We start from the raw sequence: 15,072 nt of genomic DNA, 5'->3' as shown, positions 1-15,072 counted from the left end.
TATTTTCCAATTACATTGTTCATGCAAGTTTCTTGGTTTGTTAATTTTAGCATTAGAATAGAACTTCCAAACCAGCAGTAATCCAATTTTTATTTTGGTCAAGAATGAAATTGAACATCAATCTCTTTCCAGTTTCAGCCTGTAAAAAAAGTGACTGAAATAAAGCCCAGTATGAGTTGGTATTCATCTGGACACTTCTCTCATTTATTTTTTTTTCCCAGAAAGCTTTGAGCTGTACTCTAGAAGTTAATTTTGTCTTTTACCTTCAGGCAGTGATTATGTGATTATTCAGGATGCACTTTTCTCCTCCACTTACATATCCTTAACCCTGCAACCTTAAATGGTGCTGATGTAAGACAGTAGATAAAACCAGTTGCTCATTCCCTCTTCTGTTTTCCCCTTTGCTATTTCAGCCATGCAGAAATACTCATGTCATGAGAATTATCACAGCCCACATTTTGTTCTTCAGAACAATTGTACAATTTCCTTCCACCAAAGAAAAAAACCCAAAGTCACTGAACACAATAACCTTGCCTTTGCTGGCAAGAAGGATACAGTGTGTAAGCTACATAGTGCACAGTCTGAGGCAATGGTAGAAACTCATTAGACCCTGGAGGCCTGAGAAAGGGCAGGAAAAAACCCATCTTCAGTATTCTGCATTGAAAGGGTATGCCTTGTGATTTTTGCACCTGGAGGAAATCAAAGAGGAAAGATTACTCAAGGTTAAAATAATTAACCTCAGAGATTTGGTAATATAGAAACAGCCTACAGGACCAAGTTCCAGCCTTTCTGTTATTCAGGCATTGAACAGTGGTGGGACCAAGTAGAGAGTTAACTCTTTTTAGATACAGAGATAAAATTCACACAGAGACAGCAGCACTTTCTGTGGCATTGCAGCCAAGATTTCCTGTTTTGGCTTCCAAGGTGCATATTTGCAAGCAGCTGTGCTTTGTACTGCACAACAGATGGTTATCCATCCCCACAACCACCTGTGTAAGGGCTGACATCAATTTCTAATACCCCACAGAAAAAAAATTACCCAAAATTTAAAACAGCCTAATGCTCATTTATCCCATATGGACACAGCCAAAGTTATCAACTAAAACCCTCAATTTGGAATTCCAGGCATATAAAGTTTCCTGGAGAATGGATTTACAATGAATACACAGCACAACTTACCCTTGCCTTTCAGTGAATAAAGTGGAAATGTAACAACAGATGCTTCGTCCCCAAAATTATATCAAATTTCAAAATATACCTAATTTGAACAGCTATAGCAGTCCCTGTGAGATCAGAATAAAGATCATTGAAAATGTAAGAGTTTGAAGGACACAAACTGACACTTACGTGACCATTTCACAGATTCTCCAGTTCCTGTTTAAGCTAAGAAGAGTTGCCATCTCCTCTTTAGTCAGTTCAAAGTCAAACACCTAAAAAGAGAAAACCAGCTGGATTTATCTTCTTTAAACAAATCAAATCAGAAGTGAGATTCACAAGATGAAAGAACAACTTCATATCAGAAAGGATGCTGATTACAAGACAGATTCATGAAACATGGAAAGGAAAAGAGATATCTTTGGATTTTCCAGACTCTACTGGCAGAGGGAAGAAATAGAAGGAGGCACCACATAAAGTGCCTGATAAGGTTATCAGAATAGTGTTTGCAAGAGCTCTGTCTGTTCTTCACTGCAGTTTTCACTGTAGCCCTGCCTTCCAGACAGACAGAAAGAGTCCAGTCCTCTTGCTGCAGAGGCCATGGCAAGGGTGATAAAGGATCACTGCCCAGCCATCCCTGAGGGGCAGCAGCTCAATCCCAATCCCTCACCTGGAAGTTCTCCACAATGCGCTGTGGGGTGACAGATTTGGGAATCACAATCACATTTCTCTGGATCTGGAAGCGAAGGAGAACCTGCAAGAACAGACAACTGAATCCTTCCTCCTGTTCCAACAGCTGTTTTCCCTAAGCTATAGCCAGTTGTGCAAGCTGCATTTCAAATCATCCCTGTCCCTGCAGTCCAGGTTGCACTGCCTGGAGAGCAAAGAGGAGAGTGGTGGAAGCCCCCATGGAAAATCTTCTTTCCATTCTGGTTTTGGGCCAGTCAATTCCTTTTCTTAGCACTCAGAAGTTTTGCAGTATGTACAAGGCTTACATTCTCTGCAAGAGGACTTGACAGGGGAAGTGATATCAGAAGATGAGTCAAGAATATTATCTTGACTGATGGCCAGAGTTAGTAGTAGCTTGTCTTGTAGGCCACAGAATGGACAGCCTGCATTGCTTGTTAACAAGAGGAAAAAGCAGGATTGCTAACAGGTAACACCACAGCAGCTGTGCCCTCTCTTCAGACAGAGTTCCTAAATTGCTTTGTTACAGGAAGGGGTATCCACTGTCTGACACCTACTGACCTGGGCTGGGGTTTTGTTGTGCTTGGCTGCAATCTCCTTGATCTTGGGGTCATCCAGAAGAGAAGGTGCCTCTGGTTTAGAACTAGACAAAATGGGGGGAGAAAAGGATGAAACAACAAAGAATCACTTCAGAAAGATTCCATCTAGCCCCATTAATTAAAAAAAATAAAAAAAAAGGAAAATATATATACACCTGCAGCATAACTCAATTAGTCTGAATGCTTCAGACTTAAATCACACAAACCCACTTGGAAATTACCCATCAGGACGTCCAAGGGGACAGTAGGCTGTCACAGTGATCCCTTTGGAGTGGCAGTAGTCAATCAGCTTCTCCTGGGACAGGTATGGATGACACTCAATCTGCCAACACAGAAGCAGAGAGTGAGAGCTGTAAAACTACTGTAGTTTTCCCTTGCTCCAGAGATTTTTCTGAATCCTAATTTCCTAATTAGAGATTGCTTTCACCCAACCCTGCAGGTGACCTATGTGACAATACAAGACTCAAATTCTGTAGGGCACCAACTTTTATACTGTGCTTTTTGGATTTTTTTTCTGAGAAGCTTTGTAGGAGTCAATCATTATGTCAGAACAATTGCTCACGTCTGGATTCTTCATGCCTCTAGAGAGAATGGTTCCTAGTAATATACTCCAAAGTTAGTGGTTCAACAAGATGAGACAAAAAGGACATATCCTGGTTCTGTTTGTATGAAGAAATATCCAGAGAGAGGGATTTAAACTACATGCTGTATCTACTTTGTTCTCTCTTTTTCCACCTCCTCATTCAGCCATAATCAGAACTTTATAATCCCCAAGAAGTATTTCCCTGCAGTCACTTTGCAGCTTACCTGGTTATTTGCAGGCTTGTGCTTCAGTCCTGGCTTGTTCAAGATTCTTTCAATCTGCTCACGGTTAAAATTGGAGATTCCAATGGCTTTTACCAGACCAGCATCCACCAGCTCTTCCATGGCCTGGCAGAAAGAGGAGCACAGTCAGCATGCAGAGGGTAAGACATGACTGAACACATTCTTCCTGACATGCTCTGTTCTTCTTCATGGGGAGCACACTTTTAAAAGCTGCCGTGTGCTTCTGTAAATTCTTCCTAACTAACTGGGAATGAAAATGGATCAACATAGATGAACATTCTGCAACTGCTGAAGGCAACACCACTGCTGAGGACAGAAGATGTGACTCTCCTGCTTGGGATGAACTCACCTCCCACGTCTGTAGAATATCTGTGTTGCTGGGGATGGCCAGGCCTTTGTCATCTACAGGGAACAGATCCTCTCCTGCCTGTCAGTGAGAGAGAAATTGCTTGAAAATCTCTTGTTGAGTCCACTTAAGTGCTCACAACCACAGCACCTTAAATTTCTAGTGCAAGAGTGCTAATTCTTGTCTCCATTCAGTCATTCCTTTCTGAGAAGTGGAAGGAATTTAAGGCATTTTTGCCAGTGACCATTCCCCGTAGGAACAGGTTTTTCTGCTGGAGCCCTGGAAGTGATGGCTCACCCAAACACCTACAGGGAAACAAAGCAGTCAGAGCTGCAGCCTCCAGCCTCACATGTGCTCCCTTCAGGTGCTGTTCTTCAGTTCCCACTTAGCAAGAACTGCTTTGTCCTTTTTCCAGGGGGGGCATCAACACTATGGTCTACACAACACCAGATCTACTGAAAAGAGGTTTTGTGTGCACTGCCAGCTCTTCCATGAGAATGCTCAATGTAAAGCCACCAACACAAGGAAAGTTAGAAGAGCCTTTGTGTACAAGTTATGAAAAAATGCCAAGACTGAACTGTGTTTAGCAGCTGTTTGCTGCTGTCACCATGAGACAGTTTCATTTTCATGCCTCTGTTAATATAAAGTTAAAATAAAGCATGACAAAAAGATGAGCATCTCAAAGGCAACAGATAGAATGGGGACGGATCAGACTGCAAGAGGACAGAAAGGCTGTGCCTAGAAATATTCAGACTGAGACATCAACTCCTTCACTGATCTTGGGGGGCATAAACTCTGTAACAGAAGTTTCACCTTTTTAATTCCTGTCTCAGTGGAACAATGCTAAGGCTCCTACAAGCAAGGTCAGCTCAATCTGTACTGCACTAAGGACTTGGTGATTGAAATGGAAAACAGATATGCTTTCTTTTGCTGATTCTGTAGCACAAAAAGGAAAATTGCAGAAAAGCAGCAAAAAGCAACCCTCCTTCCCACAAGGGGTGAATGTGAGATGAATACACACTGGATTTGCAACAGAAAAGTAAAGCAGCCTGTCTCTTATGCTTGGAGCTGGGAGAGCTGCCTCTAGTTTCTCTAGTTTTCAGGCCATCATTCCCAGGATCAAACAATTGCCTCTAGGGCAGAGACCAAGAGCCCGAGTCACATGGCCAGGGTCAAGCTGAGCACCAGAGCAGTGCTGGCACAGATAACAGGCATGGAATTGTCAGCCAGAACAATTGTTGGGCTGTTAAACCAGCCACAAGAAACAACGTTACGGGCATTGCTGCTACCGTACCTTGAAGCCAAAAGGCCAGTGGACAAGGTAGAGATCCAGGTAATCCAGCTTCAGGTCTGCAAGAGTCTTCTGGCAGGCTCCCTTCACCAGAGGCTTCTCATGGAAGGTGCACCACAGCTGGAGACACAAATCAGGGCTTTCTCAGACTTCTCAGACTGAGAATTCCTGGGTTAAAGCTCTGGGGTGCTCCCTGCACAGGAATGCTGTTCTTTGGAATGGCATGGAACGAGGCCAGCATAGTGCTCTTCGCACACACTGAGCTCTCGGCTGTGTGGCAGCGCAGGAAGCAAGAAAATACCAGCAATTAACTCATTTACAACACAAACTCCTCCAGCGCTACGACATTTAATGATGTTAAATGTAGGCTATTCCTAATGTAAAAACACCACCGATAAAACCAGCATGTCCATAATCCACGGCCATCTGATCCATACCTTACTGACCACGAAGAGATCCTCTCGTTTCACAGCACCTTCCTTGATTTTCTGCTGGATCCCTTCCCCAACTTCCTTCTCATTCTGGTACACGTAGGCACAGTCGAAGTGGCGGTACCCGGCATCGATGGCAGCCATCACCGCAGCTGCCACCTTACCTGGGGGGGACTAAAGGGACAAAGGGCAGGGCAGGTCTCGGTGAGGGATTCTCAGGCGCTCCCCCGTCCCGCAGCGCGGTACCCGCCTCACCTTCCATGTTCCCAGCCCCATGAGGGGCGCGCTGGCGGCGGTCCCGAGCCTCACGTACCCCGCCATGCCCGCCATAGGTACCCCGCGTCCGCGGCCAATCAGCGTCCCTCGCTCTCGCGCGAGCCCGCCGCACTGACCAATCAGTGTCCCCTGTTCCGGCGCGAGCCCGCCGCGCCGACCAATCAACGTCCCACATCCCGGCGCGAGCCCGCCGCGCTGACCAATCAGCAGTGGAGCCCGCCGCCTGCCGTGGGGGCGGTTCGTGTGGGAGGGAGGCCGGGCGCGCTCCCGGCTTTCTCCCGGGAGAAGGGTGAAGTTCCTTGTGGAAGGAGGAGGGCGGGGCTCAGGTGTGTCCCTGTGGTCCGGCTGGAGTTCCTGCAGGGATCAGCTCCCGCAGGGTACACGGGTTGTCCGTGCGTGTCTCGCTTGTGCCATGTCCCCCGGTGTTCTGACCCCCTCTCGGTTCCCTGAGAGAGACACAAACGTGGGACAAACAGTTTCGCTTCGGGGTGAGTTTACGAGCAATTTCGGAAATGATCAGGACAAATCACTTCATTTAAAATGCTAAGGGAAAGCGTGTTTTAGTGTTTTCAAAACTACCAAGGAACACCGAGTTTTCAGCGAGTATCACAATGATCACCTTGTTCCTCTTCCTTCAGGGAGGTGCAAACCATATTTCAGAAGGAAATACGTACGAGTGTAGCAAGAAATGATAGGTGGCCTTTTAATTTCACATTAGAAACTGACTTTGCAGTTTTGGAGAGGCAAAATGCGCTGTACGGATGAGGTGTTGAAAGTGCAGTGAAAAAGAAATTAATTCATCAACAGGATCCTTTGAGTGCTCAATAACAGCCTGTTAGGGCTGCTTGGGAGGCTTTGCTGTTTGCTGGTACTTGGGGAATTCATTCAGGTACAAAGAGAAATCTGAAATATGTACAATGGTGCCTTTTTCTCCCACAGAGGATGCCCAAGATTGTTCTGCTTCATTTAACTGGAGACAGACAAGATAATTAGTTTTCCCTTTAATCTTCCTCCAGTTTTCTGTCAGCGCTGTCAGCTGTCCTCTGCAGGATGTGGTATTGCAGTTCATCACATAAGAGAGCTGGGGGCTGAGAAATGCAATTTCTCCTTCCTCTCCCTTCTGTGAACTCATGTTCTCCTTTGAAGGTCACTGCCTGCTTTTCCCCATGAGAGACACCTTGGTCTTTTAAGAGAGGGTTTTGGGCAGAAGGTTTTGTGTTTTGCTTTGTTGGTATGAGGCCTTGCACAGACCATGACAATTGTTGCTTCTGTCCTGAAGGTGTGGCAGGGCCTTTGAGAAAAGTGTATTTATTGGAACAGAAGGTTGATGTTGCTAAATGGTGTGCATTGGTTCAACTTCCAGATGCTTGTTAAGGCAGGAGTAAAACAGGGGAGTAGAGATTTAATCTGATTTTAAGACATTGGCCTCTGTCTTGCACTGAGTTCAGATAGAGCCAGGAGCATCCTCTGAGGTCCCACCCATGTCTCTGTGTCTTCTCAAGAGGTTTTTTTTCTTTAAGACTTTAGCTTCTGATAATTCTTGTATTTGTTAAAAACAGGGCTGTGCCCAGGGCTTGGGGGCTGTGGCCAGCAAGGAGGGGACAAGGTGGGTGCTGAGGGATGGCAGGGGAAAATGCTGAGTGTCCCAGGCAGGATCTGTGTCCCCACAATGCAGTTGGCTGCAACCCACCCCTCTATGCATCTCTGGGCGGGAGGGCCTTGGGTTTTTCCTACAACAGACAGAAAACTTCCCCTCAATTAGATTTTTGCATTTTAAAGTTAATTTTATTTAAAATGCGTGACACCTCTGATGAAATTGTGGACCTGTGGGGTGTTGGTTGTCAACATCTGGCTTCTGCTGATGCATGACTGAAGGCAACCACTGAATAGTGGTGCTGTAGAAAATACTCTTTCCTTCTTCCAAAAAAGCCAAATTTCATGGGATAAACATCCCATGTCTCCTGGCAGCACCAGGGCAGATGACACCAGAGACCTAGTGTTTCAAGCACCTTCAGTATTCTGCATTGAAAGGGTATTCCTTGAGATTTTTGGACCTGAAAGAAACGGAAGTGAGAATGTTATTTTCACACATGATCCAAATGTGATGTAGAGATAATGTTGTGTGTGTGGAGGAGCCACCAAGGGAAGACCTGCATCATGCAGTCACAGCAAGAACAGGTGGAGATACATATTTTCCTTTCTCTGATACAGACTGAGATGAGTTGAACATCCAAAACCCATTTTTTGTGTCATTCAAGTTACAGAGAGATTCCTGACAATTAAGAATTAAAAATGAGAATACAGTTTGGTTTAATTTTTGTTTTGTTTTTAAAGTGAAAATATCAAGCCTTCTCATGAAAATGTTATCATTTTGGGACAAACCAGTTGGAGCTTGAGTTGGCATGATTTTTAAATAAATTGAATTTCATGTTAGAAGCTGTGACACAAAATTGCATGTACAGAATATTCAGAATTTAAGATTTAGAAGGAAACAAGCAGTGTCACTTACACATTCATTGCACAGACCCTCCAGTTTTTGTTGAAGGTCAGAATAGTTGCCATCTCCTCTTTAGTCAGTTCAAAGTCAAACACCTAAACAGAGATACAAGTGGAAATCACTTCTTTGAACAAACTTATTAGAAATATAAGAGCAGCTCCACACTGGAGAATCCATTTTCACACATGGACCGCTGAATTATGACCAACAACTTGTTTTATGGACATAAGGGATTATTTTATGACCATTGCTAATTCTAGATGAGATGTTTCTGGCATGTTCCTTTGTGAGGATTCCAAGCAAACTGTGCCTGTTCATCCATCCACAAGCCATGGAACAGGGAATAATACCATGTAAGGATTGCTGATTAAAGTCTCCAAAAGTAGGCCTGGGTTAACACAGAGTAAAGTGTAGTTAAGCATGAAGAAGTCCAGTCCTCTTGCTGCAGAGGCCATGGCAAGGGTGATAAAGGATCACTGCCCAGCCATCCCTGAGGGGCAGCAGCTCAATCCCAATCCCTCACCTGGAAGTTCTCCACAATGCGCTGTGGGGTGACAGATTTGGGAATCACAATCACATTTCTCTGGATCTGGAAGCGAAGGAGAACCTGCAAGAACAGACAACTGAATCCTTCCTCCTGTTCCAACAGCTGTTTTCCCTAAGCTATAGCCAGTTGTGCAAGCTGCATTTCAAATCATCCCTGTCCCTGCAGTCCAGGTTGCACTGCCTGGAGAGCAAAGAGGAGAGTGGTGGAAGCCCCCATGGAAAATCTTCTTTCCATTCTGGTTTTGGGCCAGTCAATTCCTTTTGTTTGCATCTGGGATTTTAGCAGTCTATGCAAGCTTTACATTCTCTGCAAGAGGACTTGAGAGGGGAAGTGACATCTGAAGATGGTCTAGAATATCTTTGATGGCCAAAGAGTTAAAGGTGTGTCCTGGAGGTAATAGAATAAAAAAATTCTGCATTGTTAGGGAAAAATCAGAGAAGTGCCACAGTTCATGGGAAAGGGATAGAGGTTCTACCTGTTTTGGAGCTCTGTTTTCCTGCATTGGGAAGGAGTGCCCACCTGTGCTGGGGTTTTGTTGTGCTTGGCTGCAATCTCTTTGATCTTGGGGTCATCCAGAAGGGAAGGATCCCCGGGCTTAGCCCTACACAGAGAAAACAAACCAGTGGCAAGAAACCTCTGCAGAAAGATTCAGCACAGCAACAGAGATCTGTATTTAAATAAGAAATGAGTGATGTGTGTGCAGTCTCAGTGCTTCAGTCATAATCCCCACCAGCTCCCTGGCAGATTGCAAAGCACATTTACCATGGTCTGTCAGGAGAGCCAAGGGGGCAGTATGCAGTCACAGCCAGCCCTTTGGACTGACAGTACTTGATCAGCTTCTCCTGGGTGAGGTATGGATGAGATTCAATCTGCCAACACAAAAACAAACAGTCTGACAGTGGCAGAACTGCTGCAATATTGTGCTCCAGAAATTTTCTCCTAATCCAGTTAAAGGCTGATTTTTTCCCTGATTTGACAATGGCCTCCATGATAATACCATGGCAATAATGATACAAAGTGTTTACACAGTTTTTGCTGAGGGGTGTTTCACAAAACTCATCTCTGGGTTATTATTCCAGAAAGACTGTGTTCAGGAAAACTCTCACTTAAACAGTGTCTGAGCAAGGTGATACAAAAAAAAAAAATAAAATAAATAAATAGAAGTATCTAAGTGCTGTACTCTGAAATATCCATAGAGATGAATTTAAAGTACATGCTGTGTCTGCTTTGTTCTTCCTTTTTGCATCTCCTCATGCAACTGTAATTGGATCTTTATAATCCCACAAAACCAGTCACCTGCAGTCACTTTGCAGCTCACCTGGACATTTGCAGGCTTGTGCTTCAGTCCTGGCTTGTTCAAGATTCTTTCAATCTGCTCATGGTTGAAGTTGGAGACACCAATGGCTTTTACCAGACCAGCATCCACCAGCTCTTCCATGGCCTAAAACAACAAAATCATCATCCAGTGTGCAAAGCAGCTCATGATGATTTTCTTCCTAATGTGACTTGTTTCCCACCACAAGCAGCACAAAAGAACTAATTAGTGTTGCAAAGTTCTCTGAGCGAAAAACAGATGCTGGCACATTAATGCCATCTCACCCAAGCCCAAATTCTCATTCCCTGAGTGTGTAGAAATTCACACTGAGTTGCATGAGGAGAATGATGACACTCAGTAATCCACCACTGTGCAAGCAGTGGAGGGCTGTCCCACACATTATAGGTCAGATTTCAACCTAAAATGTCTTTATTTCTGTGAAATTTGTTTGAGCAACTCAAGAAAGGCACAAGAACCATGGTGAAAACAATTTGTTATTAAAACAAGTTGATATTGTTCCGCAGTGAGATTTTTCTAGCTTCAGTGTGGTGGCCACTGGAAGTGCTTGTGCAGCTCCAGTCAAGTAAGACACTCAGAGAATAGGAATAACCAGGGAAGGATTAAGCATGCCCATTATGAAAAGCTATTTTGTACTGCCTTATTAAGTTTACAATTAAGTTTGTAATTTTGTTTAATAAGGCAGTAAATTTAAGTTTAATAAGGCAGTTTGTACTGCTTTATTAAATTGGTGACTTCCAACTAATTTTGTGTGAACGAGACAACAGTTCTGTGACTGCTGAAGGTAATGCAAGCAGGGAAAAGACTGACGAGGACAGAGGATGTTCCTCTTCTGCTCTGGCTGAACTTACCTCCCATGTCTGTAGAAGATCACTGTTGCTGGGTATGGCCATGCCTTTGTCATCTTTGGGAAACAATTCCTCTCCAGCCTGTCAGAGAGAGAGAGAAAAGGCTTGAAATAATCTCTGCTGTGACACTAGCTGTGTAAAATCACCCAACAGGGATGTAAGGAGCTAAAGCTAATGCTGCATTAAAAAAACCAACAAAATAACAAGCAATTCTCTCCATAACTCAGTTAGTTCTTTGGTCACTTCTTATTCTTAGTTCTTGAATTTTTGTCATCTACTATGCCAATAAAGACAGGTGTTTCTGCTGGACCCTTTGAAGTGATGATCCACAGAGTGCATGCAGGGAGGTGGTTAACTTATGGAACAATATTCTGGAGTCCTACACGAGTTCTCTTCAAGTAGTGTTCAAGTAACAGTTTCTTTAGTTGTTATTAAAAAGGATATAATGGAGGATTGGCTTGGGAACATAGACCTTCATACTGGAGTGCATCTGCTGCCAGATGTCCCATGGGGATGCTCATTGTTGAAACTGCTGTATTAGAAAAATTAGAACAGCTTCTAACTGGACAGTATGGCCAAAGTATTTTGAATTATTTGAATTATCTAAACACCACAATATTGTGCAGTTTCACTTGACAACTTTGTCCACATAAAGCTTACTAGAACAATATTCAAGGAATGGAGTTGAGCTCGAAAGCATAAGGTAGAATAGAGATTTTGATAGGCATCATCTTTTTGAGATCCAAAGTCTGTGAAACAACATTAAGGCTCCTACAGGCAAGGTCAGCTCAATCTGTACTGTTTGAAGGATTTGGAGAATAAAGAAACAAATGGGAAACAGAAGTGTTTACTTGCACCATGTGATTCTGTAACCTGCAGAGGAAAGAATTTCTGTCAGGCAGCAGACTGCACCCCTCTGTCCCAGGGGCTTTTCCTTCAGAAGAGCACGCTTTGGGTTTGTAAAGGAAAGGGAAAGAGGAACAGCTATTGCTTGCAGCCAGGGGCCTGACCTCAGTGCTGTGTCTGCCTGCCCGTTATCAGGAGGGCAGAGGACGCTGTGCAGGCAGCGCTGTCGGGGCAGAGATCAGGGGCAGAGCGGGATGGGCAGCACTGGGGCAGTGCTGGCACAACAGGCACGGGCTCTTTCTGGAGCAGCAGTGGTGCTGCAAGTGCTCCTGGCACTTCTGAGGAGCTCTCCCAGGAATGAGACCTGCTGTTACTGTGTACCTTGAAGCCAAAAGGCCAGTGCATGAGGTAGAGATCCAGGTAATCCAATTTCAGGTCAGCAAGAGTCTTCTGGCAGGCTTTCTTCACCAGAGGCTTCTCATAAAAGGTGCACCACAGCTGGAGACAAAAGCAGGGCAGACTGTGACCTCCTGGTTAAAGCTCTGGGGTGCTCTCCTGCACAGCACAGAAATGCTCCCTGTTCTTTGGAACGAGATGTGGCATGAGGCCAGCCTAGTGCTCTTCAGCTGTGGCAAGCTCTGGGCTGGGCCTGGCCTGTGACTCTCGGGACAGTGTGTGCCAGTGTCAGGTTCCATGAGTTCACCCATCATTTGTGCTACCCCCTTTGCCCCAGGGTGTGCCCTGGCAGTAGGGGGCTCCCAGAGGCAGTGGTGTATCTGTTCTTCCCGAGCACGCATGTAGCAGGCAAAGCCAAGGAGATATAACACAAACCATAAAGAGTGGTTGCCCCCAACCTTTACTTAGGTAAGAAGTAACTCCAGATTCCAGCTAAATAGTCTGATTTTTGTAATAAGAAGGAAAACTCACCATCCCCACCTTCCTTGAGACATGTGCTGAGTGTCCCAAGGTGCCCTGAAAGACACCTCCCATGGCAGGGACACCCCTTTGGCAATGCTCTGAGCCAACTGCTGGAACAAGCACCAGGTTCACATGTGCTCTGCTGTGCTTTAGCAGTCAGCAGGGTGTTATTAGCAAGCTGGTTTTGCCTCTATCAGTCCTTTACACTGAGTGGTCTCTGACCTCTGCATCACTTGTTTCTACCTTGTTTGGGGCTATCTGGTCCACTCTGCCTTTTCCTGCTTCTCTTCTTTTGCACTGATCAATCCATCCCCCAGGAGTGCTGGGTCACCACAGCAGGCTGCAGACACGGTGTGTCCTTCCTAACTCTCCTTACAGAAAGGGGTGAAGCTGTAAGCTTGTATCAGCAGTGACCTAAATGCTGCTATGATATGCCTTCTCGTAAAGTTTGTCTCTATTTCTTACCTTCCTGCTACCTTCCTATTTTATTTCTAATAAAAACACTTTACACAAAGCATTCCCCCAGCTGTGCTCCAGGCTGCAGGATCATTTGATCCTTACCTTGCTGACGACAAAGAGGTCCTCTCGTTTCACAACTCCTTCTTTGATTTTCTGCTGGATCCCTTCCCCAATTTCATTCTCATTCAGGTACACGTAGGCACAGTCGAAGTGGCGGTACCCGGCATCGATGGCAGCCATCACCGCAGCTTTTACTTGCCCAGCTGCAGACTGGAAAAAATGCATAAATATTAAGAGTCAGTGCTTGTTAAAGACCTGTATTCTAGGGAATAAATAAAACCAGGAAAACCGTGTTAGGGAAAGCAATCCCTCCCCCCAGTCCAGGTTGGTGGGGTTTTTTCCTTTACAAGAACACTGTTTCTTGCAGTGGTAAACACAGACTCCAGGGCTGGAAATCAACCTCCAGCCATTTACGTGTAGCTCCACTCCAACTCACACTCAGCCCAACAGCCAGGCAGAGCAGAGCCCCAGGACTGCTGTCCAGAGCTGGACCAGGGGCAGTGGAGTTTTGTGCTTGGGAGCTCTGCAGTACAGGTGCTTTACTCTGTAGCTCTTACCTTCCAGGTGCCCAGCCCCACGAGAGGCATCTTGGCAGCGGTGTTCAGCTGCACATAGGTGGCCATGATCCTGCACTCCCTCCTGGTTGCCTCAGCACAGCTGCCTCTTGCCTGTCTGGTTTTTACAGTGGTCACTGGCCAGGGCTGGGACAGTGCTGTGGGTGTCACTGGTGCCCTGGGCCCTCCCACATCCAGCAAACAAGGCTGTGACTTTTCCTCTTGTACACTTGGCTCACAAAGGTTAATGGGAAAGCTGAAATCAATTAAAGATTGACGAGGTGATTGTTGGAGTCTGAGACACAGAGTGTGTGCCCTTATCTCTGATGCTTAGCTCTGAGTTAGATAAAGCTAAAAGTGTAAGTGTGTAGATTAGAGAGTTTTCTTAAGTCACTGGGTGAAAAAATTAGATTAGAGTTTAAACTAGTTTAGAGAGCAGAAGACAAGATGGAGGATTAGGGTGTTGTCTCTTTTCCTTCTTTCTTCTTCATTTTCTTCTTCTAAAAGTTTTTGGGTAATAGTAAGTGATTGAATAAAAAATGTCACAGTGCAGTAAGAAAAATAATATATGTGTCTATTGTTAATTAGATAAGAATAAGTATGAAGATAAAAAAGCTGCACAGTTCAAGGCCACTTTGTGCAATCAGAGCCCAAAGTGTGCCAGGTTGTAGTGATTTGAACTTGTGTAGAAAGTCTGGAAAGACCAGCCAAGTTTTGTGATAGCATCCTAATAAACATGAGAAACAAGATCCTGATGAGCTTTGGAGTTTTCTTCCTGACCCAGAGAACTGAGATAAACAGAACTCCCCATGAGGGAGTATTCTGAAGGAGCTTGGCCCAGAGGGGACTGAGAAATCCACAGGAGAGAAGAAATACAGCAGAATCAAAAAAACAGATTAAAAATTACAGTGATTACTTGGAGCTTGGCAGAGGTGTGCCCTGCAGACCTTCCCCTTATGAGAAGATAAGGGGTGAGGGCAGGTGTATCCTGGTCCTGCTGGTGTTTCTGCCAGGATCAGCTCCTGCAGTGCCGTCTTCCCTTGATGGAGCCTTGTCACCTTGTGTGCTGATGAAGTGAGACAGCTGGAGAAACCTCAGGGGGAGTTTGCAGAGGAGGAAGGAGCTCCTTTTCATTCTCCTCAAAGGTGTTGGTATCCCCTTCTCAGGCTGAAAGGTGAGGCACAGTGTAGGACAGGGAAATTCACACAGGGCATGCGTGCCAACTGTGAGAAGTAAAATTAAGTCCCTGTTTTTCCCCAATCTTAACAGAATCATCCCTCTGGTAAAATTCCAGAACTGTCCTTCCTTTCCTTCCTTTCCTTCCTTTCCTTCCTTTCCTTCCTTTCCTTCCTTTCCTTCCTTTCCTTCCTTTCCTTCCTTTCCTTCCTTTCCTTCCTTTC

The 15,072-nt window shown here is 45.0% G+C and overlaps 3 protein-coding genes across 4 annotated transcripts in view; 1 reads left to right on the top strand and 2 right to left on the bottom strand.

The window, feature by feature from the left end:
- Nucleotides 1-78: 78 nt before the first annotated feature.
- Nucleotides 79-5,692, bottom strand: LOC107204387 (aldo-keto reductase family 1 member B1-like). The gene is made up of 10 exons (XM_015627387.3): nucleotides 5,590-5,692; nucleotides 5,341-5,508; nucleotides 4,907-5,023; nucleotides 3,616-3,693; nucleotides 3,249-3,371; nucleotides 2,663-2,763; nucleotides 2,404-2,485; nucleotides 1,826-1,909; nucleotides 1,348-1,430; nucleotides 79-689 (listed from the first exon to the last, which is right to left on the bottom strand). Exons 1-10 carry the CDS (start codon nucleotides 5,662-5,664, stop codon nucleotides 647-649), a joined length of 954 nt encoding a protein of 317 aa, XP_015482873.1. The 5' UTR covers nucleotides 5,665-5,692; the 3' UTR covers nucleotides 79-646.
- Nucleotides 5,693-5,908: 216 nt separating this feature from the next.
- The window catches only part of BPGM (bisphosphoglycerate mutase), a 34,368-nt gene continuing 25,204 nt past the window's right edge, over nucleotides 5,909-15,072 (top strand). For both annotated transcript variants that reach the window (XM_033514462.1, XM_015627391.3), the window contains exon 1: nucleotides 5,909-6,098. The gene's annotated coding sequence lies outside the window, so the exon portion shown is untranslated. The remainder of the gene's footprint in view (nucleotides 6,099-15,072) is intronic.
- On the bottom strand, nucleotides 7,369-13,819 carry LOC107204389 (aldo-keto reductase family 1 member B10-like). Its single transcript, XM_015627389.3, has 10 exons — nucleotides 13,676-13,819; nucleotides 13,161-13,328; nucleotides 12,063-12,179; nucleotides 10,839-10,916; nucleotides 9,973-10,095; nucleotides 9,417-9,523; nucleotides 9,174-9,255; nucleotides 8,631-8,714; nucleotides 8,120-8,202; nucleotides 7,369-7,664 (listed from the first exon to the last, which is right to left on the bottom strand). Exons 1-10 carry the CDS (start codon nucleotides 13,739-13,741, stop codon nucleotides 7,622-7,624), a joined length of 951 nt encoding a protein of 316 aa, XP_015482875.1. The 5' UTR covers nucleotides 13,742-13,819; the 3' UTR covers nucleotides 7,369-7,621.

The sequence above is a fragment of the Parus major genome, chromosome 1A, assembly GCF_001522545.3.
Source record: "Parus major isolate Abel chromosome 1A, Parus_major1.1, whole genome shotgun sequence".
NCBI classification, from domain to species: Eukaryota; Metazoa; Chordata; class Aves; order Passeriformes; family Paridae; genus Parus; species Parus major.
This window is presented reverse-complemented; position numbering and strand designations above follow the sequence as displayed.